The sequence below is a fragment of the Acomys minous genome, assembly GCF_964271855.1.
Source record: "Acomys minous genome assembly, chromosome: 2".
Classification (NCBI taxonomy): domain Eukaryota; kingdom Metazoa; phylum Chordata; class Mammalia; order Rodentia; family Muridae; genus Acomys; species Acomys minous.
Genome location: NC_140484.1, coordinates 58,069,001 through 58,095,328, shown reverse-complemented (window position 1 = coordinate 58,095,328; position 26,328 = coordinate 58,069,001). Strand labels below are relative to the sequence as shown.

At 53.3% G+C, this 26,328-nt stretch overlaps 3 protein-coding genes across 18 annotated transcripts; 2 read left to right on the top strand and 1 right to left on the bottom strand.

Moving 5' to 3' along the window:
• The first annotated feature begins 104 nt into the window (after nt 1-104).
• On the top strand, nt 105-17,638 carry LRRC56 (leucine rich repeat containing 56). Of its 8 annotated transcripts, none has more exons than XM_084774102.1 (13): nt 105-461; nt 2,187-2,257; nt 3,712-3,887; nt 4,961-5,048; nt 6,414-6,474; nt 12,103-12,199; nt 12,276-12,476; nt 12,976-13,159; nt 14,285-14,446; nt 14,527-14,591; nt 14,825-14,961; nt 15,170-15,309; nt 16,987-17,638. In XM_084774102.1, exons 3-13 carry the CDS (start codon nt 3,717-3,719, stop codon nt 17,280-17,282), a joined length of 1,602 nt encoding a protein of 533 aa, XP_084630228.1. In that variant the 5' UTR covers nt 105-461; nt 2,187-2,257; nt 3,712-3,716; the 3' UTR covers nt 17,283-17,638. The 8 variants fall into 8 exon arrangements, with proteins under 8 accessions (XP_084630228.1, XP_084630229.1, XP_084630230.1 ...); XM_084774103.1 differs by lacking the exon at nt 105-461 and adding an exon at nt 609-660; XM_084774104.1 differs by lacking the exon at nt 105-461 and adding an exon at nt 752-772.
• LMNTD2 (lamin tail domain containing 2) lies at nt 17,575-23,358 on the bottom strand. Of its 3 annotated transcripts, none has more exons than XM_084774095.1 (15): nt 23,232-23,358; nt 22,043-22,110; nt 21,472-21,671; nt 21,231-21,383; nt 20,920-21,007; nt 20,675-20,830; nt 20,312-20,383; nt 20,126-20,214; nt 19,480-19,754; nt 19,196-19,286; nt 18,908-19,097; nt 18,568-18,687; nt 18,270-18,475; nt 17,863-18,109; nt 17,575-17,787 (listed from the first exon to the last, which is right to left on the bottom strand). In XM_084774095.1, exons 3-15 carry the CDS (start codon nt 21,657-21,659, stop codon nt 17,656-17,658), a joined length of 2,007 nt encoding a protein of 668 aa, XP_084630221.1. In that variant the 5' UTR covers nt 21,660-21,671; nt 22,043-22,110; nt 23,232-23,358; the 3' UTR covers nt 17,575-17,655. The 3 variants fall into 3 exon arrangements, with proteins under 3 accessions (XP_084630221.1, XP_084630223.1, XP_084630222.1); XM_084774097.1 differs by having other exon boundaries at nt 19,480-19,577; XM_084774096.1 differs by lacking the exon at nt 22,043-22,110 and having other exon boundaries at nt 23,232-23,340.
• Nucleotides 23,221-26,328, top strand: RASSF7 (Ras association domain family member 7). 7 transcript variants are annotated; one of them, XM_084774119.1, is made up of 6 exons: nt 23,221-23,292; nt 24,363-24,496; nt 24,677-25,389; nt 25,567-25,695; nt 25,780-25,861; nt 25,949-26,328. In XM_084774119.1, the coding sequence occupies exons 2-6, from the start codon at nt 24,370-24,372 to the stop codon at nt 25,978-25,980; spliced, it is 1,083 nt and encodes a 360-aa protein (XP_084630245.1). In that variant the 5' UTR covers nt 23,221-23,292; nt 24,363-24,369; the 3' UTR covers nt 25,981-26,328. The 7 variants fall into 7 exon arrangements, with proteins under 7 accessions (XP_084630245.1, XP_084630241.1, XP_084630239.1 ...); XM_084774115.1 differs by lacking the exon at nt 23,221-23,292 and adding an exon at nt 23,484-23,584; XM_084774113.1 differs by lacking the exon at nt 23,221-23,292 and adding an exon at nt 23,591-23,756.

Here is a 26,328-nt window from a genome sequence, read left to right as displayed (position 1 = left end):
TCGCCCCGCCCCGCTCCGCCCCGCGCCCGTCCGTCAACTCGAGACGGCCGGTGATTGGTCGGACGCCACCTCACCGCGACCTGTTGTGGTTGGTTGAGCAACCCATCCGTCAGAAGCCGCAGCTAAGTGGGGCTTCCCGGAGTGGCAGGAAGGGCAGTGTTGCCGCCTGGGTGCTTCGTTCAGCGAGTGACGCCTAGTTCCGAGGTGCAGGAGAGTGTGAGAGACGGTGCTTCCGAGACCGGAATTCCTCCGGAAAGCAACTGGCGTGCGCTCGGGTTGCGTCGCAGGGCCTGCCACAGAGCCCCCATCCTGTAGCTTCACCAGAAGCCCCAAGACCCACAAAGCGGAAAGGTCGTTCCGACGGGGACCTGGCGTCGGGGACAGTCAGCACCGCGCAGGCGGGATATCCGGGGAAGACAGAGTCCGCCGGGACCCCAAGTTGCCTGTTCTCGTAGGCCGAGGTGGAGCCAAGGCCATTTCCCGAAGCAGCGTCGGCCCATAGCATCGCGCTCGTAGTGTTTGGAGAAGACCCCACCCATCCACCCCCTACCCCGCACCTACCCCCACCCCACCTCCCCCGCCTCCCCCAAACTCGAGGTCCTAACCCTGCAGCAACTCATACTGCGTCCCATTTGAAGAACGACCCCGGAAGTCAGAAAAGTTGGTATTGGGGCGAAATGAAGTGTTTCACCCACACTCAAGCAAGTAGGGTATACATCTGTCAGATGCAAATGACGTGTTTTCAACACTTTTTGAAATTTCAGAGAAACGAGTAAGCACGTCCTCATCAGAAAACAGCCAGGGCTTTACTCAGGTGGTGCAGGCCTGGGGGCGCGCGCTCACTTGCTGCCCCGGGTGCGAGCTCAGCTCGGCCGATGGGGCCAGCAGGCCGATAACTGAGAGCCGGCCAGAAGCCCCTCACTGGCGGCTCTCCAAACCACTGTGGGTGTCTTCACTGCGTTCAGCGGTCTAGCTAGTCTCTTTTACTCTAGAGAGCTCTCCTACCGGATCTGCCGCGTGTCCCGGCAACGGTTGCTAGGGGGCGGGGCTCATCTTCAGGCAGGCCCGGATGCCCGGGGCTTACGAATATTTGGGTATTCAAATGAGGCCCCGCCTCCGTTGCCATGGCGCCAGGGCCGCAACCCCACCGCGGTGGAAAAAAATAAAGCCCTCACTTGAGAGAGCGACCGCTGTGTTGGAGGGCCCCAGGGCTGGGCCCCTTGTCTTGGGCACCCTGGCCTACTCCTCAGGTGAGAGCCTGGCTCCGTCTCTCCACGCCCTTTGTGCTAGGGGAAACCTGGGCCGAGGAGTGGGGCCCACATCTTGTGGGACAAGACACTAGACTGAGTAAGCAATAAATCATGAAGTGCGGTGAAAGGCGGGGGTGGTGGTCACTCTTATTAGAAAAATGTATTTGTGAAAGACAGGAAGTGCAGGAGTTAGGGGTCGGCCAAACCTGGATGGAGGCCAGGGACTATGACCAAGAGGAAAGAGTTCTCACTCCAGCCCTAGGGGCCAAACGTAGACCTCTGTATCTTTAAGGCGAAACAGTACATGAGCCTGCTACCAGAGGTATAGAGACCTGAAAAAAACTCCAAGGTGGTAGCGCAAGCCTTTAATACCAGCGCTTGGGAGGCAGAGGCAGGCAGATCTCTGTAAATTTAAGGCCAGCCAAGGCTACACAGAGAAACCCTGTCTCAAAAAAACAAAACACGCCGGCCATGGTGGCGCACGCCTTTAATCCCAGCACTCGGGAGGCAGAGGCAGGCAGATCGCTGTGAGTTCAAGGCCAGCCTGGTCTACAGAGTGAGTCCAGGACAGCCAAGGCTATACAGAGAAACTCTGTCTCGAAAACCAAGAAAACCCCACCCCAACAAAAACCTCCAAAGGTATGGGGAGGAGCTCAGGAGTGGTGGGCTTACAGAAGATGACTCAGAACCGTCCCCTTTAGGAGTGGAAGGAGGATTTGGATGAGGACTTGGATCATGTCTTTGTTTATACTGTATTACCCAGAGGGCCTTCTTCATTATGTGAACCTCACCCTCACTAGAATGGGAATCCAGGCCCAGGCCCCCAGCTAGCAGCCCACATCCTTGCACCTGGGTGCTGTGACCTTGGCCAGCTCAGCCCAGGTGCTACAGGGCACTGTGACCTAGCCAGGAAGATAATCTAACTCTCTCTTCCAGGTGTTACCTGTAGACACATGTGGCCCCCTTGCCCGAATGTTTGAACTACAGCAGGAGCCAGCTACCTGCAGGTGGGGCCTCAGTCAACAAAGCGGGTGGCTGGAGGGACGTCTGTCATCTCACTTCTGTACCTAGACTAGAGACCATTGACGAAGAAGGTTCCATAGCCAGGGTCTGGGGGAGCTCAGGGAACTGTCAGTAACAGCTGCTGCTGGTCATTTCAGGCATCGTGTTCAGTACTCCTAAGTCTCACAGCCTTGAAAATAATATTCTTTATCATATATGGGTGTGCCTCTGTGTGTGTTGGTATAGCACAGAGAACAAGTGCTCTCAGCAGCCAGAAGAGGTCATCTGATCCCTTGGTTATGTTTTATTTTGTTGTCGTTGTTGTTCTTGGTTTGGTTTGGTTTGGTTTTTTGAGACAGGGTTTCTCTGTGTAGCCTTGGCTGTCCTGGACTCACTTTGTAGACCAGGCTGGCCTCGAACTCACAGTGATCCGCCTGCCTCTGCCTCCCGACGTGCGCCACCACTGCCCAGCTTGATCCCTTGGTTATAGGAATTTGTGAGCCACCCAGTATGGATGCTAGGAATCAAACACAGCAGCAAGTGCTCTTAACCACTGAACTATCTTTCCAGGCCCAACTCACAACCTTTGTGAGGCCCCAGATGGCAAAGCATGGAGCCAGTACTCTTTGTGTGGGCACTGTGGGAAACAAATACAGAACCAGGGGCTAAGGGGATAGCTCAGACAATAAACTGCTTGCTTTGTAAGCATAAAGACCCAAATTTGATCCCCAGAACCCATATATAAAATGCCAGGCATCATGGTGTGAGTTTGTAATCCCAGCACTAGGGAGAAAAAGGCAAGCAAGTACCTGGGACCTGTGGGCAAGCCAGCTTAGCCTACTTGGTAAGCCCCAACCATTAAGAGACTTTATCTCAGGCTGGGCGTGGTGGCACATGCCTTTAATCCCAGCACTTGGGAGGCAGAGGCAGTCGGATCGCTATGAGTTCGAGGCCAGCCTGATCTACAAAGCGAGTCCAGGACAGGCAAGGCTACACAGAGAAACCCTGTCTCGAAACCCCCCCCAAAAAGGCCAAATAATAATAATAATAATAATAATAATAATAATAATAATGGTAATAATAATAAAATTTTTAACAAGTGGAAGATGGCACCTGAGAAATGGCACCCAAAGTTGTCCTCTGACCTCTACATACACACATATACACACACTAACACATACACATATACACAAATTATAAAATGGGCAAATACATTTTTTTTTTTTTCCAAAATACAGAAGCAAAAGGAAGGTATCAGCACAAGCAGAAAGTCTGAGCTGACACTAGGGAAGGGGATGTGCGCTGTTCAGTTATCTAGACCAAGATTGCCAGGGCTCCTCAGTCCAAATCAGGCTGGGAGGTGGGAAGATGTCAGAATTAATCCAATGGCTTTGTGGGCCATGGCTGGGAACTAGAGCCTTGTAAACCAGGAGACTTGGCCCTCTGCCTCTCCTAACAGGTTGGATGTGGATGGACCCAGCCTGGGATGGATCCCAGGGACCTCGGCCAAGCACAGCTAGTATCCGGGTACGAGAGCTGAGCTGGCAGGGCCTAAAGAACCCCTGCCCACAAAACAAGAGACTGGGCAGCCATGGGGATATCCGCAGGGAGCAGCACCTATCCCCTGCTCGGCTGGTAAGTGATTGGGGCCTCAGGCTCCTCCGTGGGTCTGCATGAGGTGGCATCCTGGCACCCTTTCTGCTGATAGCTAGCTTTCCCTCTGCTAGGTACCACCTACCTTTCCACCCTGAGGGTCCCTGCCAGCAACCCCAAGTGACACAAGCACTATTGGGCCAAGGTTCTGTAACTATTGGCTGAGGCCTGTGCTCAAGCAGACAAGAAGCCCCTTACTCGTAGGTAATGTTGTAGCAGGGAGGACTAGGAGGTGGCGTACGGGGATGCTGGAAGGGCAGCTAGCTGATCATGGTCCATACTGCACCACCACCTCCCAAGGCCAGAGTTCCTCAGTCTCCTCTCAAGCTGCCTGACGTAGGGTCTATCCTTGGTATGCTGCCTGTATCGGCAGCAGGTAAAGCCTTTCCTCCAAATCTAGCGTGAGAGCCTATTGTTGTGCCCCACCCCTTAGTCCTAAGGTTTTGTAAAGTCCACCTGGGCAACCCTGATGCTCCCAGTGCTTAAGAGTTTTCAACCTACTCATGGTTGGCCACAATGAAAGAGAGAACTGCAGTGGGTGGTATCACCCAGGACCTCCTCAGAATAGCTGGTTAGCCTGCATGTGCTCCCCAAGGTGTCTACTGATGCCATAGCAGGTGTGGCCCAGAGTCCTGCGAGACCGTGCTGGCACTTCACACACAAGAAGGTTTGGCCTAGTTCATCAACAAGAACAGAGACCAGTAGGGCCCCTTGGCTTCCAGCATGAGTGTTTTGTGTATCCTCTGGTCCAGGCATGCTGTGGCTGGATGCTGCTCAGCAGGACTCTGGCCTCCAACTGCACTGTGGGGTCTGTTTTGAAAGTCTCACCTGGAGACTGGCATCCCAAGTGCAGGCCCTTCCTTGGCAGCACTCCTTCCTGACAGGCAAACTGTTATAATCTCTGCTCATGTCATACCCACCAGCCAAACTGTTACAGCAAACCCAACCTGGATAAGGCAGGGGAATACTTGCCACCTGCTCCCGTAGGCACCTTTACAGAGTCCTCAGCCAAAAGCATGGAGAAAACTGGGAATGACACCTGATGATTTCTGCAGCAGGCCCTGGCCCAGGTAGATGACCTCCAACTGGTGAGGGTGCTGGAGATGTGTGTGGACACCCGTAAGAACAGCCTGGGGAACTTCGGTGAGAGTCACTGTTCACACCCATGCCCCTGTGATTGTCACAGATTGACTTTTCAATGAGCCAGTTTATTTCCTGGGTATAATGACAAGCTAGCAAACACCTTGGGCTAAATGTCTCTTTCCTTAAGATTGGTCCTTAGACTAAGAAGTTTTAGCCCAGGGTCTTTATTCCTAAATGACTTTTCAGGGGGACCACATCCAAATACCAGTACCAGTGTGGCAAAATAGCAAAGGTACTAAGCTCTTATGCAAGGTGTTCCCAGAGATAATTTGAATTTATACACACAGATCATACACACACACACATATAAAGTTACATTGATTCCCCCCCCCCAAAAAGTTACAGTGATCCCTCATGTAACCTTTCCTCAGAATATTTATTCTCTCTCTCTCTCTCTCTCTCTCTCTCTCTCTCTCTTTATCTCTCTTTATCTCTCTCTCTCATGGCTGTACACACACATCCCTGAGAAACTTGTTTTCTCAATCTGTTTAAGATAGGGTTCCTCTTGTTCCTTAATGCTTTAGTGCCTATTTCCTAAGAGAACATTATCTTAAATACTCTGTGTGTAATGGTCCAAGTCTGAAAAGGACACTGATAGAGCATTCTTATCTATGTCACAGACCTTGTTCAAATTTCACCAACACCGTCCCAACAGGAAAGATACAGGATAGTTGTGTATTTTGTTTGCTTTTCTCTGATTACAAGTAAAGTTAAACACTCCCCATCCTGCTTAGCTTGGTTTTCAGTTTGGCATTTAAGTGTTTGACAACTCAGTGTAGCAGTTCTGTGGACCTGTGAGATCAGGGGTCACCTGCTCCTCCTTGGAGATTTATAGGCCACCCTACACCCCTTTTTTCATCATTCAGGGATTCTATCTCAAAGAGCCAGGATCTCACCCTAAGAGGCTTTAAAAATGGGGACCTTCTCCTGGAGCTTTAGGCTGTACAAGGCACTAGCAGGACATTCCTGAGACTTGTTAGCTAATGCTGAAAGACCCGTGGGGGATGTTTCAGCCCTGGGGGCCAATGAGGGGAGATGCTCAGGGTTCACCTCACGTATACCAGCCTGGCTCCCTTTCTCAAGCCAAGTCCTTACCAGTGTGTGTACTTTCTGCACCTGTTTTACCCATGCCAGGCTATACATGGGTAAAAGGGTATGCAGACACACATTGTAAGGAAGAGAAGGCTCAGAAAACCTGCAGAGAACCCACAGAGTCAGGCCCACTGTGAGCCACAAGAGGTCGTGGGCCTGTGAACAGGCACTCAGCTGTCCATGCCTCTCGGGAATGTAGGGAGCAGAAGGCACTGCGAAGAGGTGGGCAGGGCTGTTGGGGCTAGGCCAACCTCTCCTCCCTGTGGCCCGCAGGAGTGCACCTCCCTAACCTGATCCAACTGAAGCTGAACCACAGCTGCCTGGGCTCCCTCAGGTGAGAGCCTGGTCTAGGGCAAGCAGGGGCTGGGGCCTGGACCTCAGCTGCTGAAGGCTGCCCCTCCTCTCAAGACTCTGATCCACCCTGTCGACCCTTGGAGGGTGAAGGCTGCCATCAAATGGTTTTACAGACATTAACTCAGGTGTGGGATTCATGGAAGGGGGGAGGGGAAACCCCAGGGGTAAGAGCCTTTGTGGGTGGGTGCGGTCCATGTGTTTTGTCTTCCAAATATCTTGGAGTCTGTGGCTCCTGTTTCTAGCACCCTGTAGAGAGGCAAGAACCTGTTTCTTAGGCTTATGGGGAGGCACCTGCCCCATGTGAGCAATACTGAAACCAAAGCTGGGGTCCAGGTCAAGGTGCTCACACCAGGCATGCGCCCATAGAGCCAGGAGCTAGAGGGAAGTGTCCCTAGGAAAAAGAGTAGTCAGGAGCTGCCTCCAAGCTGACCCTCTACTTGAGGCTAGATCCAGAAGAACATCTGTCTGCTGAACAGGGACTGAAGTGTCAAGAAAGCTTAGTATTCTCAGAGTTCTCGGGAGCTAGCTTAAAAGACAGCACTCAGAACACGGGAGCACCTTGTGGTTCTGTCTCTGGATTAGAGAGAACAAAGTCAAGAGTACCCGCAGGCTGGGAGTTTGAGCAGAGGTGTTTGTGAAGATGCTGCTGGCCCAAGCCGAGAGGTGTAAGGGGTGAAATTCCAGTCAAAATTCTAGAAAGAAGGTGGGGTGTAGATTGGTTAGTAGAGTTCTTGTCTGTCATACATGGAATTTTATCTAGAGCAGTACACACACACACACACACATACACACACACACACATACACACACACACACACACATACACACACACATACACACACACATACACACACATACACACACACATACACACACACACATACACACATACACACACACATACACACACACACACACACAAACACACACACATACACACACACATACACACACACAAACACACACACATACACACACACATACACACACACATACACACACACACACACTGTCTCCTCTTGCTCTCACTTTCTCCAAGTTCTTTTTTTTTTTTTTCCTTATGTTTTTGTTCTTTGAGACATGGTGCTAGCCTAGAATCTGTATACCTTAGGTTATACTTAGATTCATGGTAATCTCCTGCCTCAGCCTCTTGAGTACTAGGATAGGATATGCCTCCACTCTCTGTTTGTTTGTTTGTTGTTATTTGTTTTCGAGACAGGGTTTCTCTGTGTAGCTTTGGCTGTCTTGGAACTCACTCTGTAGACCAGGCTGACTTCAAACTCACAGAGACATCCCCCCACCCCCATCTGGTTTGAGCTGGATTTAAAAGTATGTTATAAGACTGGGGATGAGCTGGGCATGATGGCACATGCCTTTAGTCCCAGTACTCAGGAGGCAGAGGCAGATGGATCTCAGTGAGTTAGAGGACAGCCTGGTGAGTTCCAGGACATCCAGGGCTACACAGAGAAACACTGTTTCAGAAAACAAAACAAAGCAACAACTTGGCTTAAACCTGGAGAGTCCTACGATTTGTTGTTCATGGTGGTGGTAGTGGTAGGGGTGGAGTGTATGTGTATGTTCACACATATATCCAGGTGCCCTTGCCCGTGTATATACATGTGGAGGCCAGAGGTCAACACTGAGTGAGTGTCTTCCTCTGTCTCCACATTATTTTGTAAGACAGGATCTCTCTTTAAACCCAGAACTTCTCTCTGTCTCTCTCTGTCTCTGTCTCTGTCTCTGTCTCTGTCTCTGTCTCTGTCTCTGTCTCTGTCTCTCTCTCTCTCTCTCTCTCTCTCTCTCTCTCTCTCTCTCTCTCTCTCTCTTTGAGATAGGGTTTCTCTGTGTAGCCCTAGCTGTCCTGGACTCACTTTGTAGACCAGGCTGGCCTCGAACTCACAGCAAGCAATCCAGCTGCCTCTGCCTCCCGAGTGCTGGGATTAAAGGCATGAGCCACCACACCCAGCTTGTTTTGTTTAAAGTGTTCAGGTCTTTCTAGGTTGCCCAAGCTAGTCTTGAACTGAGGTCATGATGTCTCCTTTGGCTTCTTGAACTGCAGTAGAGCTATGCCACCACCTCAGACTATTCTCTTTTGTTAAGTCTTTTTTAAAAATCTAGACTTTTCTTTCTGTTACAAGACTCTACAAATGGTATATGTTTTGCTTTTTGCCTTAAACTCTAAGAATTTTATATAAATTTCCTATTATTACAAAGTATAACACAATCCACTTATTTCCTAATACTTTCTTTTTTCAAACAGGGTTTCTCCGTGTACCCTTGGTTGTCCTGGACTTGCTTTGTAGACCAGGCTAGCCTCAAATTCACAGAGATCCACCTGCCTCTGCCTCCTGAAGTGCTGGGTATTTCCTAATCCTTATTCTTTTTATAACAAGAAGAATCCATTTTTTAGCTGGATATGTGGTCCACCAAAAGAAATGGAAGTTGCCTGACTCTCTTGAAGCTCAGCCCAGGCATGAAATTCTGAGCTCCAGGTTGCAAGAAGTGGGCAAGCTCTGAAAACAAATGGACTAAAACTACAAACTGCCTCAGCTACAAGCAAACTGAAGGCAACCCCTCAGGAAACCATAAGAGCCTCAAAAGACAGGAGTGATAAAACCAAAACGAACTGTCTGTGACAGAGTCTAAAAGAGAGATAGCACTGCTGTTCTCCCAGAAGGACTGAACTGGTTCCCAGCACTCATGTCAGATGGCTAATAACCATCTTTAACTCCAACTCCAGGGAGAGGCCTAGCATTCTTCTGTCCTGCCAGGATGTCTTCACACAATACACATACACACAAATAAAAGTAAATCTTCTTGTAAAAGGATCACAAAGGAAGACAGAACCAGTTCCAACAAATTGTCCTCTAACCTCCACATGAATGCCACGGTGTAATATTCACATTAGCGCGCACACACACACACACACACACACACACACACACACACACACATACACAGAGATGGGGTGGGGGTGAGACAGAGAAAGAATAAATAAATATGAAAAATAAAAGAATCAGAGATGGAGGCAGATAGAGGAGTCCTACCTAACTCAGAGAATCTGGACTCTTGACAGAAGTAAACTGAGATAGCCGGGCATGGTGGTGCACGCCTGTAATCCTAGCGCGTGGGAGGCAGAGGCAGGCGGATCTCCTTGAGTTTGAGGCCAGCCTGATGAGTTCCAAAGCAGGCAAGGCTACAATACCAAGAGAAACCTTGTCCTAAAAAACAAAACAAAACAACAACAAAAAACAAGCAAACAAAAAGAAGTAAACTGAGATGGTAGGACACACACAAAAATGTAAAGATTAAAGGAAACTTGTCAAAAATTAGAAAAGAATCGAAACATAACTGACTCCAGGATACTCAAGAAAAAAAAACAAGATCAATTGCTTTTTGGGATTTTTGTTTGTTAGTTTGATTTTTTGAGACAGGGTTTCTTGGTATAGCCATGATTGTCCTCAAACTCACTATGTATATTAGGCTGGCCCTGAATTCACAGAGATCTGCCTGCCTCTGCCTCCTGAGTGCTGGGATCAAAGGTGTGCACTACCACCACAGCCACTGGCACTGCTCAGCTGCAAATTGCTTTTAAGAAAGGGGGGGGGGAGGGCTCTCCTCAACCTTCCACGAACCATTCTAAGGCAGAAAGAGTGGAGCACTGGAAGGAAGACAGCATGACAGCATGACAGAGACATATGCCCCAGCAAGTGGCCATCCCAGCAGAAGCAGCAGATGTGTGTGAGCAAAAGAGATGAAGTCTCTGTAAGCCAAGCTGGAAAGAATCACTAGAAACAAATTCTATCCAAGGGGTAAACAGTCATTTGATTGCTGGTGTGGTGATGCACACCTGTATTAAAAGGCTGAAACAGGAAAACTGCCTCAAATTCCTGGCCAGCCTAGACTACAGAGTGAGAACAGCTCAAAAAGGGGAGGGGGGCTCTGGAGAAATGACTCAGCAGGAGCGTGTACTGCTCTTCAGAGGACCTAGGTTCAGTTCCAGTACACATCAGGCGGCTTGTAACCACCTGGTACTCTAACCCCAAGGGATCTGACATCCTCTTCTAGCCTCCATGAGCACCTGCACAAATGTGCTGTATACTCACACAGACACACACACACACAGACACACACACACACACACACACACACTTTAAAAAGAAAATGGTGGTTTAAGGCAACTAACAGGGTAACTGCTGAATCTTAACAACTTGAAGGACAAAGACTAAAGTAAATGTACGGCCTAGAGCAACAGCTGAAAACAAGCCTAGCGGGGCTACATGGTAGCCGAGCCATTACCAAAAGGACTAGGGCATGAGATACAGTGATAGCTCATGAAGCCTGAGGTCAGGTGGCAAAGAGCAGTTCAGTGCTACAGGAAGAGCATCACAGCAAGAAAGAGCAAGGACAGGTCCTCAAACACAGTATCTGCATACACTGCAAGGAACAGAGGCCTTGTGGGCACAGCAGGCCAGTAAGAGAGGAGGACAGGGCTGGAGAGATGGCTCAGAGGGTAAGAGCACTGACTGCTCTGTCAAAGGTTATGAGTTCAGTTCTCAACAACCACATGTTGGCTCACAACCATCTATAACAAAATCTGTATACATAATAAATAATAAATAAATAAATAAAAAGAGAGGAGGACAGCAACAGTAGCAGGTAGGGCTGGGCCAAGGCAGCAGCTTGAAGGCAGCTCCTCAGGGACAGTCTTGTATGTCTCAGGCTTGCCCCTGGATCTTCCAACAAGGTGTGGGTGCTGGACACTCAGTCAGCATGTTTGGGAAGGGCCCCCAACACTCCAGGGACCACTGTGCCCACAGACAGGCTTTCCAGGAACACATTTAAACTATACCCAGGATGCTACAGCAGGGAGAGATGGGAGCAGGGATCTCTGGACCCCATCAGGTGGAGCCTACCGCAGGCAAGTCACAGCTATCCCTGTACCTGCGGACAGCCAGAGTGGGTGGTAGCATGGCATTGGCCTGTGTCAGCTAAGGAGAGACCCCTCAACCCCATGGCAGCACTGACCACGTATAGTAGTCACTTTTTACTGTCACTGCTGTGGCAAGAAGCACCTTAAGGGAGGAGAGGCTTATTTGGCTCATGATTTAGGGGACACAGCATCATGGCAGGGAAGACACGGCAGCAGGAGCAGCTCATGTCTGTGGAAGTGGAAGCTTGCTCACATCTGAGTAGATTAAAAAACAGAGAAGAAACCAGGCGTGGTGGCGCACGCCTTTAATCCCAGCACTCTTGAGGCAGAGGCAGGGGGATCTCTGTGAGTTCAAGGCTAGCCTGGTCTACAAAGCAAGTCCAGGACAGCCAGGACAACAAAAGAAACCCTGTCTTGAAAAAACAAAACAAACAAACAAAAACAACAGAGAAAAGGGGGTGCCAGCAATCAGCTGGCCAGCTCCTTTCCCCCATTAGGATCCCTGCCCTTGAGGAGATGCCACCCACATTCAGGGTGCATCCTCCCTCCTCAGTTAACCCTTTCTGGAAATACTTTCATAGACACATGCTCCAAATGTGTCTCCTAAGTGATTCTAAGTCCAATCAAGTTGGCACTGAAGATTAACCATCACGCCACTCTGCCTGTCTTCTGCAGAGACCTGGGCACTTCTCTGGGCCACCTGCAGGTGCTGTGGCTGGCTCGCTGTGGCCTGACTGACTTGGATGGCATTGGCTCCTTCTTGGCACTGAAGGTAAGTCTGTAGCGTTTGAGGGCAAGGAACGGAGATCAGGACAGACCCCAGCTGAGATCCCTCCTGTGGTCCTCAGGAACTTTATGTTTCCTACAACAACATCTCGGACCTGAGCCCGCTGTGCCTGCTCGAGCAGCTGGAGGTGCTGGACCTTGAGGGCAACAATGTAGAGGACCTAGGGCAGATGCGGTTCCTGCAGCTGTGCCCACGGTTGGCCACGCTCACACTGGAGGGGAATCTGGTATGCCTGAAGCCAGATCCTGGCCCTCCCAAAAAGGTATGTGTGCTGAACACCCAGTCAGCATATGTTTAGGAGGAGCCCCCACAAAATGGAGACCTTTGTGCCCACATGCATCTTCTGGTTTGTTCTCTGTGAGCTCTCTCTTCTGTCACTGGAGGCCTAAGTAGCCTAACTCTGTTTAGAAAAATCAAGCATATGCAAGCTTCTTCATAGCAGGTGAATCCACATGCACCCCACAAAGGTCACACATGCTCCAAGCTCACTGTTCACCTCAATGGCTGCTGGTTGGTGTTGACCCATGATGAGCTCCACATGCTAGAGGGCTTCCCTGACCCTTGGCTATGAGCGTTGAGGATGAGGGCACACATTCTGAGAGGATGAAAGCCTAATCCCTAGGCTTCAGTATGATGAGACAATATCATTACCCTGTCTCTGTTCTGTACCATAGTAGTCTGGAGGAGGGAGCCCCAGGAAGCAGTTGGCCTGCAGGGCCCACTAGACCCAGGTCTGCTGTCCCCTTGGCTCTACCCTATAGGTACCCCAGGACTACAACTACAGGGCAGAAGTAAAGAAGCTCATCCCTCAGCTCCACATCCTAGATGATGTACCTACCACATGCACCAACTTGCCTGCTCCCCAGAAGCTGAACCAGGACTGGCTGATGGTGAAGGAGGCCATCAAGGAAGGCAACGTGCTTGACATTCTCCTCCCTCGACTGGGTAGGCCAGACAGGCCCTTACTATGGACCTGGGTAGGCCAGACAGGCCCTTACTATGGACCTGGGTAGGCCAGACAGGCCCTTACTATGGACCTGGGTAGGCCAGACAGGCCCTTACTATGGACCTGGGTAGGCCAGACAGGCCCTTACTATGGACCTGGGTAGGCCAGACAGGCCCTTACTATGGACCTGGGTAGGCCAGACAGGCCCTTACTATGGACCTGGGTAGGCCAGACAGGCCCTTACTATGGACCTGGGTAGGCCAGACAGGCACTTACTATGGACCTGGGTAGGCCAGACAGGCACTTACTATGGACCTGGGTAGGCCAGACAGGCACTTACTATGGACCTGGGTAGGCCAGACAGGCACTTACTATGGACCTGGGTAGGCCAGACAGACACTTACTATGGACCTGGGTAGGCCAGACAGATACTTACTATGGACCTGGGTAGGCCAGACAGGCACTTTCTATGGATCTGGGTAGGCCAGACAGACACTTTCTATGGACCTGGGTAGGCAAGACAGGCACTTACTATGGACCTGGGTAGGCCAGACAGACACTTACTATGGACCTGGGTAGGCGAGTCAGGCACTTACTATGGACCTGGGTAGGCCAGACAGACACTTACTATGGACCTGGGTAGGCCAGACAGGCACTTACTATGGACCTGGGTAGGCCAGACACTTACTATAGAGGCTGATACTATGCCCCAGCCCCTGACTCCAGAAGAGACCACCACCAGCCCTTCAGGAAGACAGGTCCCCACCAGTACCCCAAGAGGACAGGCTTCCTTCAACCCCAGGAAAAAAGACCTCCACTCATTCCCCAGGCCTTTCAGATTTGGGTGACTGCATTTTGTTCCCTTTCCCGGACCTATGTCCCTAGAACCATGCACATTTGACCCAGGTCAAGATATTCCCATGAGCAGCAGCCGCTGGCTTCCCCTTTCCTGTGTTGAAGGAGAGGAGGGTCTGAGGCTGAGGGTCTTTCTGGAGAAAAAGGAGCCATCACAGGCCAGCCTAGGTCACACAGCTTCTTGAGTGGCAGGGCTGTGCTCTGTGATCTGAGCTGGAAGCATGCTTGCCAACATGAGCCCAGTGATCTCTGGTTCTGACCCTGGACAGATTGTCCCCATGGAGCCAACATTTGGAAACTTGACTCAACCAAGCCTGTGCCTGAGACCCAGCCATGGGCCTTGTCCCTACTGGTCCCTGAGGGCCCCTTGCCTGAAGGTCTGCTTTCTGAGAGCCCAGCCACAGAAGACCATGCCAGCAACCTCACCCATGGTAACTGAATCTATTTGACCCAGAGCTGACCCTGCAGTACCTTGACCCCAAACCAGGCATAGCCACACCTTCTTCTCCAGGTCCTGGTCAAGTTCTCTGTGGGAACCCCACCAAAGGCCTACGGGAACGTAGATACCAGTACCAGGTATGCCTTTCCCACACTCCAAAGTAGTCCAGGACTGCTGCCTTCCTTCCCAAAGTAGACCATTTCCTATTACCCATACCCCACAATAGACCATTATCCAGAGTCCTCCCCTGAACTGGACCACCACTCAGAGCTGCCCCCACTGTATCAGTGTCCAGGACTACTGGCATGCCCATGCTCTGGCCCTCCTATTCCAGGGTCAGGGTCCCTACACCAGCCCTTTCCCTCCCTAGGAATGGGCACCCCTGGAGCAGCTGCCCCCACATAGGCAAGATCTGGCCACCAGTCCCTCCACCCCAAGGCCTGACCCTGAAGAAAGCTGTGACCTGGCCATGACTGGGCTTCGGGCCTGGAGGGACATTGGCCTGCGGTTGGTCCCCCTCTTCCTGCCAGCCCTACCACCCTTTGTCCTTTTTGGTGTGGGGTGATCTGGGCTAGAAGTTTCCTTGGCTGAGCAGCCACTGGTCCCTCAAGATGGCCAAAGGAGCCACAGGCCAGTGATCCAGCCCAGTGTGGTGGCCATTTGGGCCTAGTTCTGAAACAGACATGGTTGCAGCTCTCCTTTCTCCCCACCTCAGTCCCCTTCTCCACAGACAGCTGGAGTTCCAGCCAGAAAGACCTGCTCAGGTCGCATCCCAGGACCCACAGGCGGCTTCTGAAGAACAGGAAGACCAGACTGGACCAAAGACTTCCCTAACCCCTCCACACGTGGTCTCAGGTACTACCCCAGAGCCTAAGAATAACCTGATCCCTTACCTGGGTATGGATGTCCCCACCTCAGAGCAGCATAGGATAGTTCAGCCCCTTCCCTTGCCAGGCGCTGGAAGGAGATACATAAGACTGTCCCCTTCTTGGCAAAGTGGGGGTGGGGGTGGGTGGGTTTCATAACTTAGAGCAGGTTCAATCTGAACTCTTCCTTGACACCATGATACCTCAAGGACTAATAAATGAGAGAGGGAGGCATTCCACAAAAGGATACAGGGCAAGTTCAGAGACAAGCACCTGTTGGGAGCTTCACAGTATCCAGAAGCAGACACCAGTTCTCAGGAGAAACTAGCAGAATCCAGAAGTAGGAAAGTAGCCAACAGAACCACCAGGAGACCAAGGCAAAGAAGGTTAGGAGCATTCAGTGACTTCAGCCCAGGCAGGACTGACCTAACATAGGGATGCAGAATTAAGCCAGGCAGCATCCTTTCCGAGGGAGCCAAAGTGACTGCTGCTGAAGAGACCTTTACCCAGCAATAGTGGATAAGCCTTAGAAAGGGCAAAAAGAGCAAAAGTACAAAGTTGTCAGTGACCAAACAACCGTACTTTTAGCCCTCTACAGTCTGGCTGGTGCTTGGGGCAGTGGGCAGGAAGAGGGCCCTGAGAGTAAAGCAAGATCAACAGCTGGCCACCCAGTGGACAAGAACTGCACACATTAAGGGACAGTAGGAAGGCAACCATCAGCAGAGTTGACTGGAATTTGCTGGACCTCCTGCTGCAGATGTCAGGCCTAGAAGGCACTGGGTGACCCTAGCCGCCTAACTCACATCATTACAGAAGTTTAACAACTGGTTGAACATCTTTAATCTCAGCATTTGCGAGGCAGAGGCAGGAGGATCGCTGTGAGTTCGAGGCCAGCCTGGTCTACAAAGCGAGTCCAGGACAGCCAAGGCTACACAGAGAAACCCTGTCTCAAAAAACCAAAGAGAGAGAGGGGAAGGGGAGAGAGAGAACTGGTTGGAGCCGCCAGATGACCCCCCAGAGCCCAGGCCTCATGGGCACTTTGTATGCTCAAGAGCAGTGGTTCTTAACCCTCCTAATGCTGCACCCCTTTAATGCGGTTCCTCATGCTCTGGTGACCCCAACCATAAAATTATTTTCTTTTTCTTTTTCTTTTCTTTTCTTTTTTGTTGCTTTGTAAACCAGGCTGGCCTCGAACTCACAACGATCTGCCTGCCTCTGCCTCCCAAGTGCTGGGATTAAGGCGTGTGCCACCACACCCAGCCATAAAATTATTTTCATCACAACTTCATTACTGTAATTTAGCTACTGTTACGAATCATAATGTAAATATCTGATATGCAGGATTATTTGGTATGTAAGCCCTAAGGGGGTCACACCCCACAGCTGAGAACCACTGCCCTAAAGCTAGCCCCAGGACTGAAGCCATATTTTCTCTGGGAAGCAGATGAAGCAGGACAAAGGAAGGTGCCTAGTGGGACAGGGATACTGCCACCTGTAGGTACCCCAAAGGACACTGCAGCTCTTGACCTGCGGTTGGACTTCCCCCAGCCTGCCACCATCTCACAATGTTATAGATGGGCACCATTATGGATAGGCAGCAACTAACACTCCCCCACCTTATCTGAAAGGTCCTCTCTGACATGCTGTTTTCTTCCTTGCTTTCTAGAACTTTCCAAGACATCAGGCTTTCACCTAATCCCTTCTCCCCCGAAGTACCCAATGCCACCTGAGTCAGGCATCAGCTCCTCAGGGAAATCTGCAGACCTGCCCTTCAGAGGACGTAGGCTTAGAGTCCTGGGCAGCTTGAGGCCTAGCCTGGGTGAGGGGTCTGTCCTGGGTGAGAGGTTGGCTGCAGTGACTACCCTGAGAGCCCTGGAGATGTCCTCAGGCCCCAGCCATCGAGCCCAGGGATGTTCAGACCCGAAGCCTGCTCCCCAGGCCTCCACTGCCTTCATCACTTGAACCCTGTCCCCCCAGCCCACTCTCTCCCTTAGTGTAACCTCCCCTTGCTGGGATCTCTTGGCCTAGGTGGGGCCAAAGCTGAAGAGGTTAGAGCTGGGGCTGGGCTCTTTGTATGTCCCAAGAGTCTGGGTCACCTATGTGGCCTGAGTTCTGAGCCTGCTTATCCTAGGCCTCCAAAGAACACAACCATCCTGGGTTGGATTTGCAGGTTTCCTTGTGTGGGGCAGTCCTTTCTCTTGGGACACCATATATCCTCTGTAAAAGCCAAGCAAATCACTTTGACTCTCAGGTGTGCAGAAATGTGCTTTACTTTGTAAGCAACAGTTGGTTCAATAAACTATACAGCTGGCACTGCCTGCCTGGCCCTGCTGCCTTACAACCGCCGGCACAGTTCCTCGGTGATGGGAGGGCAGCAGAGGAAGCGGAAGCCATATCTGCTCTCGGCTGTGCTCTGTACTGACAGGGCCACCATGGGGCAACTTAGGTCCACGCTTTTCCGGCATACCTGCAGAAAACACTGGGGCCTAAGAACCTGTGGAATGGCAGAGCAGAGAACCTGGCGCTACAGCATCATGCTCACCTGGACCTTGTGCTCCAGCCTGCCCAGCGAGTCCTGGAGACAGACTCTTGAGGCACACTCTGGGATCACAGGCAGGAGCTCTGATGTCTCAGCCTTCATGCCTTCCTGCTGTGCAGGAACTTCCCCAGGGGGTAGGAGCTTTTGGGTGCTCAGGAGTGGCAAGATATCCTGGGTCTCTGTGGGGCGAAGAGGTCCTGAGGTCTTCGGTCTGCTAGTGCTGGAGAGCCGTTGCTGGCGAACACCTGGCCTAGAGATGTGACAGGGACCCAAGGAATATTCTACTCAGTTCTGGGCAAAGGTGGGCATAATGCAAGATAGTATGGGCCAGGGTAGTAGTCCTGTCCAAGGCTATGCCTAGGGAAATAAGGGACAGGTTTTGTGAGGTAGACTCAGGAACTTGTGCCTACCCTGGCTTTTTGCGCCTGGCCCCTGCACCCCTTGCCGAGCCTTTGTGTGGGGACGAAGGATGATGACGATGGCGCTGCTGTTCACCGGCATCAGCACAGGGCTCACACTCTGAGAGCGGGAAGCGGTCAATGGACCAGTCAGTGTTGTCTGTGAAGATCTTCGAGCCCACAGACACACAAGGTGCAGCTTGATGCTCACTGAGGACCTGGCAAAACCATCAGGTTGTGCTGTTCAATTCACTCTAACCTGGTGAGACCAGCTGACTCCTCAGCTCCTTGGCTGGGGATCAGCACTGACCTGGCCATGGGGGTTGACTAGCACCGTCACACAGCCTCGGCTGGATTGGAACTGGAAGGAGTCCTGGCCTGAGAACAGTGGCAGCTGCTTCTTGGTCTTGCTGGTTCCTTCACCCCATACCTAGGGAAAAGCCAGGTACCAAGTGAGGAACAGTGTGGGCTGGGGCAAGGCAGTGTGGGCTGGGGCAAGGCAGTGTGGGCTGGGGCAAGGCAGTGTGGGCTGGGGCAAGGCAGTGTGGGCTGGGGCAAGGCAGTGTGGGCTGGGGCAAGGCAGTGTGGGCTGGGGCAAGGCAGTGTGGGCTGGGGCAAGGCAGTGTGGGCTGGCAAGCAGCAGGGCTCACCGTGATGTGGTGCTGCGGGGCTAGCAGAGTAGCCGGCGGGAAGCGGTACATGCACACGGGGTAATCCCTCACAAGCTGTTGCAGAACAAAGCCGCCTAGGTCAACAGTCTCTACCCGTGACTGGTTGAGGATACGGATGAACTTCTCTCGGTGGCTGACTGCAGCAATCTTTAAGCAGCAACCAAGTGGGCTGGACCCAGAAAAGAATGCTGAGTAGGGAAGGAGGGACCCATCCACCCAGCAAACCACCCGCTTTTTCTGGTGTGCTCATGGCTGGGCAGCCCTCACTTCAACTGGGGCCTTGCATATTGGTGGGGAAGGTCCACATAGGGTTCCAGAACAGTCTTGCTAGACGAGGGTGAGCAGCTCTTATGAAGATCTAGAAAAAGAAGTCCTTTAGGGGAGGGAGAACACAAGAGTCCCGTGGGCAGTTCCCCAGGAGGCCAGACCAGGGGTCTGCATCATAGGGAAACAGCAGCAGGGATGAAGCTGCCACACCCTGGGGGCTGAAGGACCTTGGGCAGAGGTCAACGGGTTGCTAAAGGATGAAAGGGAGATGCACCCAACTTCACCTTGCTTGTGTCCACTGCAGCTCCTAGCCCATTCCTGCATCTGCTCAGAAGAAGTTATGTCTGTTTCCTGGGAAGGGTGGCCTGTCACCTTCTTTGCTCTAGAACGCAGAACAACCTGGCAGCTGCTGGTGTCAGAGTCAAATACCTCTGAGCTGCTGGTGTCCGTCGAAGGCAATGTGCTCCACTCCAGGACCTTGCCCGACTTATCTGTGTGCCTGGTGGTGTACTCCGAGTCCCGGCCATCCGTTTCGTAGGACGGGTGTGGTTGGGGCAGCCTGGGACCACATGTGTTCACTGGCTGCTTTGGCTCCTAGACCCAGGCCCCATGTTCCCAACCCCAGCCAGCCTCCCCAAGGCAATGGGCACCCTGGTGTGTGTGTGTGTGTGTGTGTGTGTGTGTGTGTGTGTGTGTGTGTGTGTGTTCTAGGAACTCAGGAGTCAGACTCAGCTCATGATAAATTAATGACCTTAGACCTCCTCCCCTTGTTCTGAACCCATTCTACATATTATGTTTCATAGCTGAGACTGCAGGAGTTTCATGACTTGGCTCGGGACACTTAAGGACACAGTAAGAACTGGTGCACTTCAGTCAAGTCAAGTCCTCCCTTCCCCTGACCCCTGGGGACTCCCTGTCCAATGCAGTTACTTTTGATCCGATTGGAAACTCATGTTGGAGAAGAGGTTGGGATATCGGTGGGCAATGCTGTTCCAATCTACATCCTCCAACCGGAAACCCTGGCAGGAAATAAGAGGATCGTGGCTCTCTCACCTTGCAGGGCTTCAGTGGCCTCATCATCTATGTGGAATGCCTCCTGTGGCAAGCCTTGCTCACCTCCCCAGCAATGGGAACCTCAGCATAGTCAGAAGAGTCACTGGGGTCCCTTAGAACCTCTGCAGTGACCACCTGCAAGAAGGAAGCACAGACTAGCTCACAGGGAGCTTGAGAGCGAGACCTCCTCACCCCTTCCCCACCCCCCAGGGCCTCTCACTTTTGACCTTAACAGCACTTTGTGTACTAGATGGAGAGAGGACTGCTGGGCATATCCCTCCTTGTGGAGGAATCCCAAGAGAGACAGGTTCTCAGGCAGACCAAGAGCCCCAGGAGAGACACCTGCCTCAAGAAGTATCCTGGCTGCCCCAAGGAATGTTGGGGAGGGGCGCCTGAGAGGTATCAGGGCCAGAAGCCCAAATTCACCTCCACGCTGCCAGTCTGAGACCTCAGCATGCGTCCCACCCAAGAGGAGCGGGCTAGCTGTAGAAGACATGACTTCTGGAACGACTGCAGCTCAGCCTCCAGCTGTTGCATCGCACAAAGGTTCTGCTGCAGTTTCTCCTCCAAGCGCTCTTTCTCCTGATGAAGAGTGTCTGCCAGTGAGAGAGGCCTCCAGCAGCCCTACCTTCCCAGACCAACCTGCTCCCGTCCCCCCCCCCACCCCTCACCAGCTGAGCTTGTTCCTTCTGCGCTTTCAGCTCCAGGGTAAGCTTCTGAACCTGGTTCTGCAGGAATTTATCTTGGCGTTTGAAGCTCCTGGTAGGAGGGGCAATCTCAGTACTTCCGGGTCAGGCAAGGATCCCTGAGAGTAGGTCAGCAGTGAAGCCGACCTCACTGCCACCAAGCCCTGAAGGTACATATTATCGCAGGCCAGGGCAGCTTAAACCCTTAGCAGGTCTGGGCAAGGGGTCTACATGCTCCAGGGACAGGGAGCTACAGCAGGGTAGGACCTGGGTTGGATTGAGGGGTTTGCACTGACCGCTCGGGGGGAATCCCTGCCACCTCCTGCAGGATATAGTAGTCTCGGGTATTCTGGCGACTCTGGATAGCCCACCGAAGTGCTTGGATCTCTAGTTCTCTTTGCTCCCATAACAGCTTCAGGGTACCCGGGTCCAGGCTTTCAGGGGATAACCTGCAATTCCAGTTCCCTGCGGTTGGATCAGGCCTGGCCCCTCTGGCTGGCCCAGACCAGGAGGCTGCCCCACCCCCTGCCTCCTTACTGCTGCCCGATAGAGTAGGCCCTTGGTGCGGATGTGCTGTAGGGCTTAGTGCCCTGGGAACACGAAGGAGTCTCTTTGTCCATAGGTGTGCCAACTGGAGACCCTAAGTCACTGCTGTCTGCCTTTCCACCTGCTGGAGCTGTCGACACCTGCTCATCTTCAGACTCCTGGCAAGAATTAGGGGCCATGTTGGTCAGGAGCTGGAAAGGAAAGAGGAAGGATGGAGTGTGCCCTGTGTCCCGGGGGTGGGAACTTCATGACACTCTCTTTGTGTGTCAGAGAGGCCCAGATAGCACTTGCCAGTTCTCTCTGAAGAGGCCTACTCAGGTGTCTACCCAATAGGATATCATAGGACTGCTGGTCACATGAATGTCCTCATGTGTATGTTTCAGGCCAGGACAGCAGGTCACCACGCCCCAGGCAGCATGTCCTCAGTGTGTACATTATATTCCCTGTTCTCTCCTCTTTGTCCTACTTGCCCTCAGCCTAGAGCTAAGATCAGAGGTGCTACCCTTTTGCCTGTAACCCTTATCCATGTCCCTCCAGCCCAGGAGCTCACCCCCACACTCACCTGAGGCCTAAACCCACAGAAGGCCTAGAGAGGGAAGCGTTCTATCCTGTTGCCATGGATTTCTGCACCTGAGGGGGAGGGTGTCTGTTACTAGAAGCCTCCAGGGAGACAGGGCAGCCCAGGGCCTTGAGTGTACTCTGTGGGGTTTGGATATGTAAGCAAGGTGACTACCCACCCAGCTAAGCTGAAGCCCAGGGAACTATACAGACCCCTGGAACCCATCCCTAGCCAGGAGTCATAGGCTGGTACTGGGAAACAATGGTGTCCTGGGAGGGAATTCAGTGTGTGTGTGTGTGTGTGTGTGTGTGTGTGTAGTTGTAGCAGTAGATGTGTAGGTGTCTTGAGTATGTAATGGTCCTGAGGAGATGAGCTGATTAGGGGGGCAGTTGAGGACGGTGATGAGAGACTGTAGTGGCTGTGCTAACTGTAGTCAACAAGGAAGCCTGTGTCTGACAGCCATCTGCCTAACCCTTGGGAACATTACCTAGCTGTGTCTGTCTCCATACCCCCGGGCTTTCCCCAATGGTGGTTCCACTAGTGAACCCTGGGAAATGCTGCTTCTGCCTCAGAATGGAAGTGAGGCCCAGAAGGCTCCTTCTTACCGTGTCGCTTCCATAGCCTCATGTTTCTAAATCTGCTTCCTTGTGGCCACAGGGGCATAGGAACCCCCTCCCAGAGCTTTCTGTGATTGGGGCAGAGCACATGGCGCTGCTGGACTGGCTTCATTTAGCCCACTGGAACACCAGCTAAGACGTTGAAGGGGCCCCGCTTCAGGGAGAGCCGGGCTGCTCTGGAGGGCAATGGGCTCACTGGGGGAGGGGAGAGGATGGCGCTTCAAACAAAGACTCAAGGGTCTTTGTCCCAGGCAGCCTCAGGGACGATCCCCTCCCCCACCAAGGCTGCAGGGCCCACTAGGTCAGTTGGCCCCTAAACCCCACCTCCCTCGAGTAGCGGGAGGTGGGAGGGGAGATGGGGGGCTGTTCACGGTCTCTTTTCCCGGAGTCGGGGGCCACAGATTCCTAAGGTAGCAGGCTGAAGAGGCCTAGCCCATGGGGTTAGAAAAGGGAGGGAGACTGTTGAGCATATCGGGGTTGCAAAATTCCAGTCTGGGGCCCTCTCGGTGGGCGGAGATCCATCACAGTGAAAGTCTTCTGTGGAAGTCCTCTCTGCAGCTGGGAACCCATCTCACCTGGACCAACTAGCCCAGAGCGAACGCAGCTGCAGACGCGCTTCCGCGTTGATCAACAGCGGTGAGCATCTTGGGCGTCCAGGTCCTGCCCCAACCCACTCAGGCCCCGCCCACACCTGGATGCCTCCGGGGCGGGACCGAGTAACGAGCCAATGGGGCGTGGCGGGAGGAAGCCGCCAATTAGAGTGGGTATGGGGCGGGAGGCACACGCCTCCGAGCTAATGGGGTGCCGTGGGGCGGGACTTGCGGGCCGCTAGCCAATGAGGCCGTGAGGTTGGGCGCGCCGCGGTGCTGGGACAGCAGGTTGAGGCGGCGCCCAAACGCCTAAGTCCCGGAGGCCGGCGAGTGCCCAGGTGAGCTGTGCTGGGTTCTCAAGCTTCCTGAGCACTGGGCGCGGCACCAGGGGAGCCGTCTCCGACCGAGGAGAGGCGGATCTGGGCAAAGGGACGCGCGGGGGCTGTGCTGCACCTGCGTCTGCCCGCTGCGGAGTGGGACGTCTGGATCCCGCGCGGCCGGGGATCAGCAGTGAGGCGGGCTGTGCCCCCAGCGGGGGCGGGACCACCGAAGGCCAGAGCACAGGCTGGACGGGAGGGACTGCGGAGGCAGACTGGGAACTGGCGAGGGGGGTTGCTGCTCAGGTCTAGGGTCGGTTCGGAGATGGAAGTCTGTCTGGGTTGTGACTCTGATCTCCTCCGGGGCCGAAGACTGTTGTTCCCTCCCTGGGGGGCGTTCCCATGACTGTAGACGGCAGGCATCGTACTTGCGTATGGTCGCTGTTAGGTGCCTGGGGACGGCTGCGTGCCTGGGGACGGCTGCCCGCTTGAATAAGGTAGTGGCCTTTGAGCCAGGTGACCGGGGGACAGGAAAACCTGGACCTAGTTAATGATTCGCCTTGTTCCTGGAGTGGAGTGGGTGGGGCAAGAGGAGGTTGGTGAAGGAGGGGGGACGCCTCAAAATGCTCAAGAGGGCCAAACTAGTTCCCCAGCCACTGTAGGAATGTGTGGCCTGCGGGTGGGGCTGGGCACAGGAGGGCAGGGCTGAAGGGCCCCAGTCCTGAGCCAGTTGTTGTGGCAAGCCAAGAGAAAAGGAAGCAGGCCTGGCTTGGTCTTATGGCCTGTACCCTCCCCACAGGACAGGGATGGTCTTGGAGGAGCTTGTGGCCATGGAACTGAAGGTATGGGTGGATGGCATCCAGCGGGTGGTCTGCGGGGTCTCAGAACAGACCACCTGCCAAGAAGTGGTCATCGCGCTAGCCCAAGCTATAGGTGAGTTCCCTAGGGACAAAAAAGTTAAACTGGTGGGAGGGGGCTGTGGTCCAGTGGCATCTTCCCTCCCAAGGAGGGTGGGGTCGACTCCATCCTTTGCTCTATTCTTCAAGCTAGGTAGATAGAGAAAGGGGGTGGGGCAGGGGGAGGACATAGGTTGACCCTGTCTTTCCTCCACAGGCCAGACAGGCCGCTTTGTCCTTGTGCAGCGTCTTAGAGAGAAGGAACGACAGCTGCTGCCACAGGAGTGTCCAGTGGGAGCACAGGCCACCTGTGGACAGTTTGCCAATGATGTCCAGTTTGTCCTGAGGCGAACAGGGCCCAGCCTGTCTGGGAGGCCATCCTCAGACAACTGCCCACCCCCGGAACGATGCCCAGTTCGTGCCAGCCTTCCCCCGAAGCCATGGGCAAAACCAGGCCGGGAGCCACGCAAAGCATTGACCTTCAACCTAGGTTGTCCAAAGCTGGTCCCCAGCCCCTCGATCCCTGAGCCTATAGCCCTGGTGGGACCCACACCAGACTGCTTTGCAGACCTGCAGGGCCTAGAACTCAGGGTACAAAGGAACGCTGAGGAATTGAGCCACGAGTCCTTCTGGGAACAGGAGCTACACCGAGAACAAGCCAGGGAGCGCGAGGGACAGGCACGCCTACAAGCTCTGAGTGCGGCTACTGCTGAGCACGCCGCCAGGTTGGAGGCCCTCGATGCCCAGGCCTGTGCCCTGGAGGCAGAGCTTCGACTGGCTGCTGAGGCCCCTGGTCCTCCCTCAGCTACAGCATCTGCTACTGAGCGCCTGCGCCAGGACCTGGCCATCCAGGAGCGGCATAGTCTGGAGATGCAGGGCACCTTGGCCCTAGTGAGCCAGGCTCTGGAGGCCGCTGACCACGCTCTGCAGGTGAGCTCAGATCTAGACCCCTGTCAACTCCCTACCTGCTACACTGACAGTCTGTCAACTCTTCACCTGCTGCACGCGTGCACCTGTGTGCGGGTTTGGGGAACCTCACTACGGGGAACATGTTGTGTTGGGGAAAGGTCATATAGCCTTGTTCCTGAAGGTCTTGTGTGCCCTCAGGCCCAGGCTCAGGAGCTGGAGGAGCTGAACAGGGAACTCCGGCAGTGCAACCTGCAGCAGTTCATCCAGCAGACGGGGGCTGCATTGCCACCACCTCCAAAGCTGGACGGAACCATCCCTAACACACAGGTCAGAGCCGTTCTGGGAAGAGGCGATGGTGGTGGGTCAGGGGGATGGCTACCCCACTTCTCAGCTGACCACCTTTCCCTACAGGACCTTCTACCTCCACCTAGAGAAGAGCCTCTCCTGGGAGTCCCCCAGAGCCATATCCTAGTGTCCAGCCTGAGTCCCGAGGGTATGTGTCTCTCCCTACTCCTACCCCTGTTCCATGGGGAGGGCCCAGCTCTGGTCTCAGCCCATTCAGCCTGTTCCTTTCCCACAGTTTGCCCCATCAGGCAGAACTCCTGGAGGTAGCAGTCACTGCGCAAGTAGGGGTCACTGAGGACAGATGAGCCAGCACAGCTGGGACGAGCCACCTGGACAGTGGGGGAGTACCATCACAGGATTCCTTCCCTACAACGGGCAAAGCTATGATGTCGTGGGGTTTCTGCTCCAGGGGACGGGAGTGCTGGCAACATGTCATCCTAGTCTTCTTCATGTCTCCCAAGTCCCCTGAAGAAGCGAGTGGGCATTGGTCAAAACTTACCAGGCCTCCTTATTGGAGGAGGGAGAAGTGTGGACACTGTCTCCATCCTGTGGGTGTGTGCCACGTGCTGCCTTCCTTTGCCCCAACAAACCTTAATAAACTACCTTTCAAAGGTG

Coding starts and splice junctions, on each gene's coding strand:
- LMNTD2 (XM_084774095.1), bottom strand. CDS start 21,659: ATGGCCCCTAATTCTTGCCAGGAGTCTGAAGATGAGCAGGTGTCGACA. Junction 20,215..20,311: donor AGGTTCCCATTGCTGGGGAG/GTGAGCAAGGCT, acceptor ATTTCCTGCCAG/GGTTTCCGGTTGGAGGATGT. Junction 18,476..18,567: donor TAGTCAACCCCCATGGCCAG/GTCAGTGCTGAT, acceptor TGGTTTTGCCAG/GTCCTCAGTGAGCATCAAGC.
- LRRC56 (XM_084774098.1), top strand. CDS start 1,070: ATGCCCGGGGCTTACGAATATTTGGGTATTCAAATGAGGCCCCGCCTC. Junction 3,888..4,960: donor ACCTATCCCCTGCTCGGCTG/GTAAGTGATTGG, acceptor TGATTTCTGCAG/CAGGCCCTGGCCCAGGTAGA. Junction 14,447..14,526: donor TGCCAGCAACCTCACCCATG/GTAACTGAATCT, acceptor CTTCTTCTCCAG/GTCCTGGTCAAGTTCTCTGT.
- RASSF7 (XM_084774119.1), top strand. CDS start 24,370: ATGGTCTTGGAGGAGCTTGTGGCCATGGAACTGAAGGTATGGGTGGAT. Junction 24,497..24,676: donor CGCGCTAGCCCAAGCTATAG/GTGAGTTCCCTA, acceptor TTTCCTCCACAG/GCCAGACAGGCCGCTTTGTC. Junction 25,390..25,566: donor CCGCTGACCACGCTCTGCAG/GTGAGCTCAGAT, acceptor GTGTGCCCTCAG/GCCCAGGCTCAGGAGCTGGA.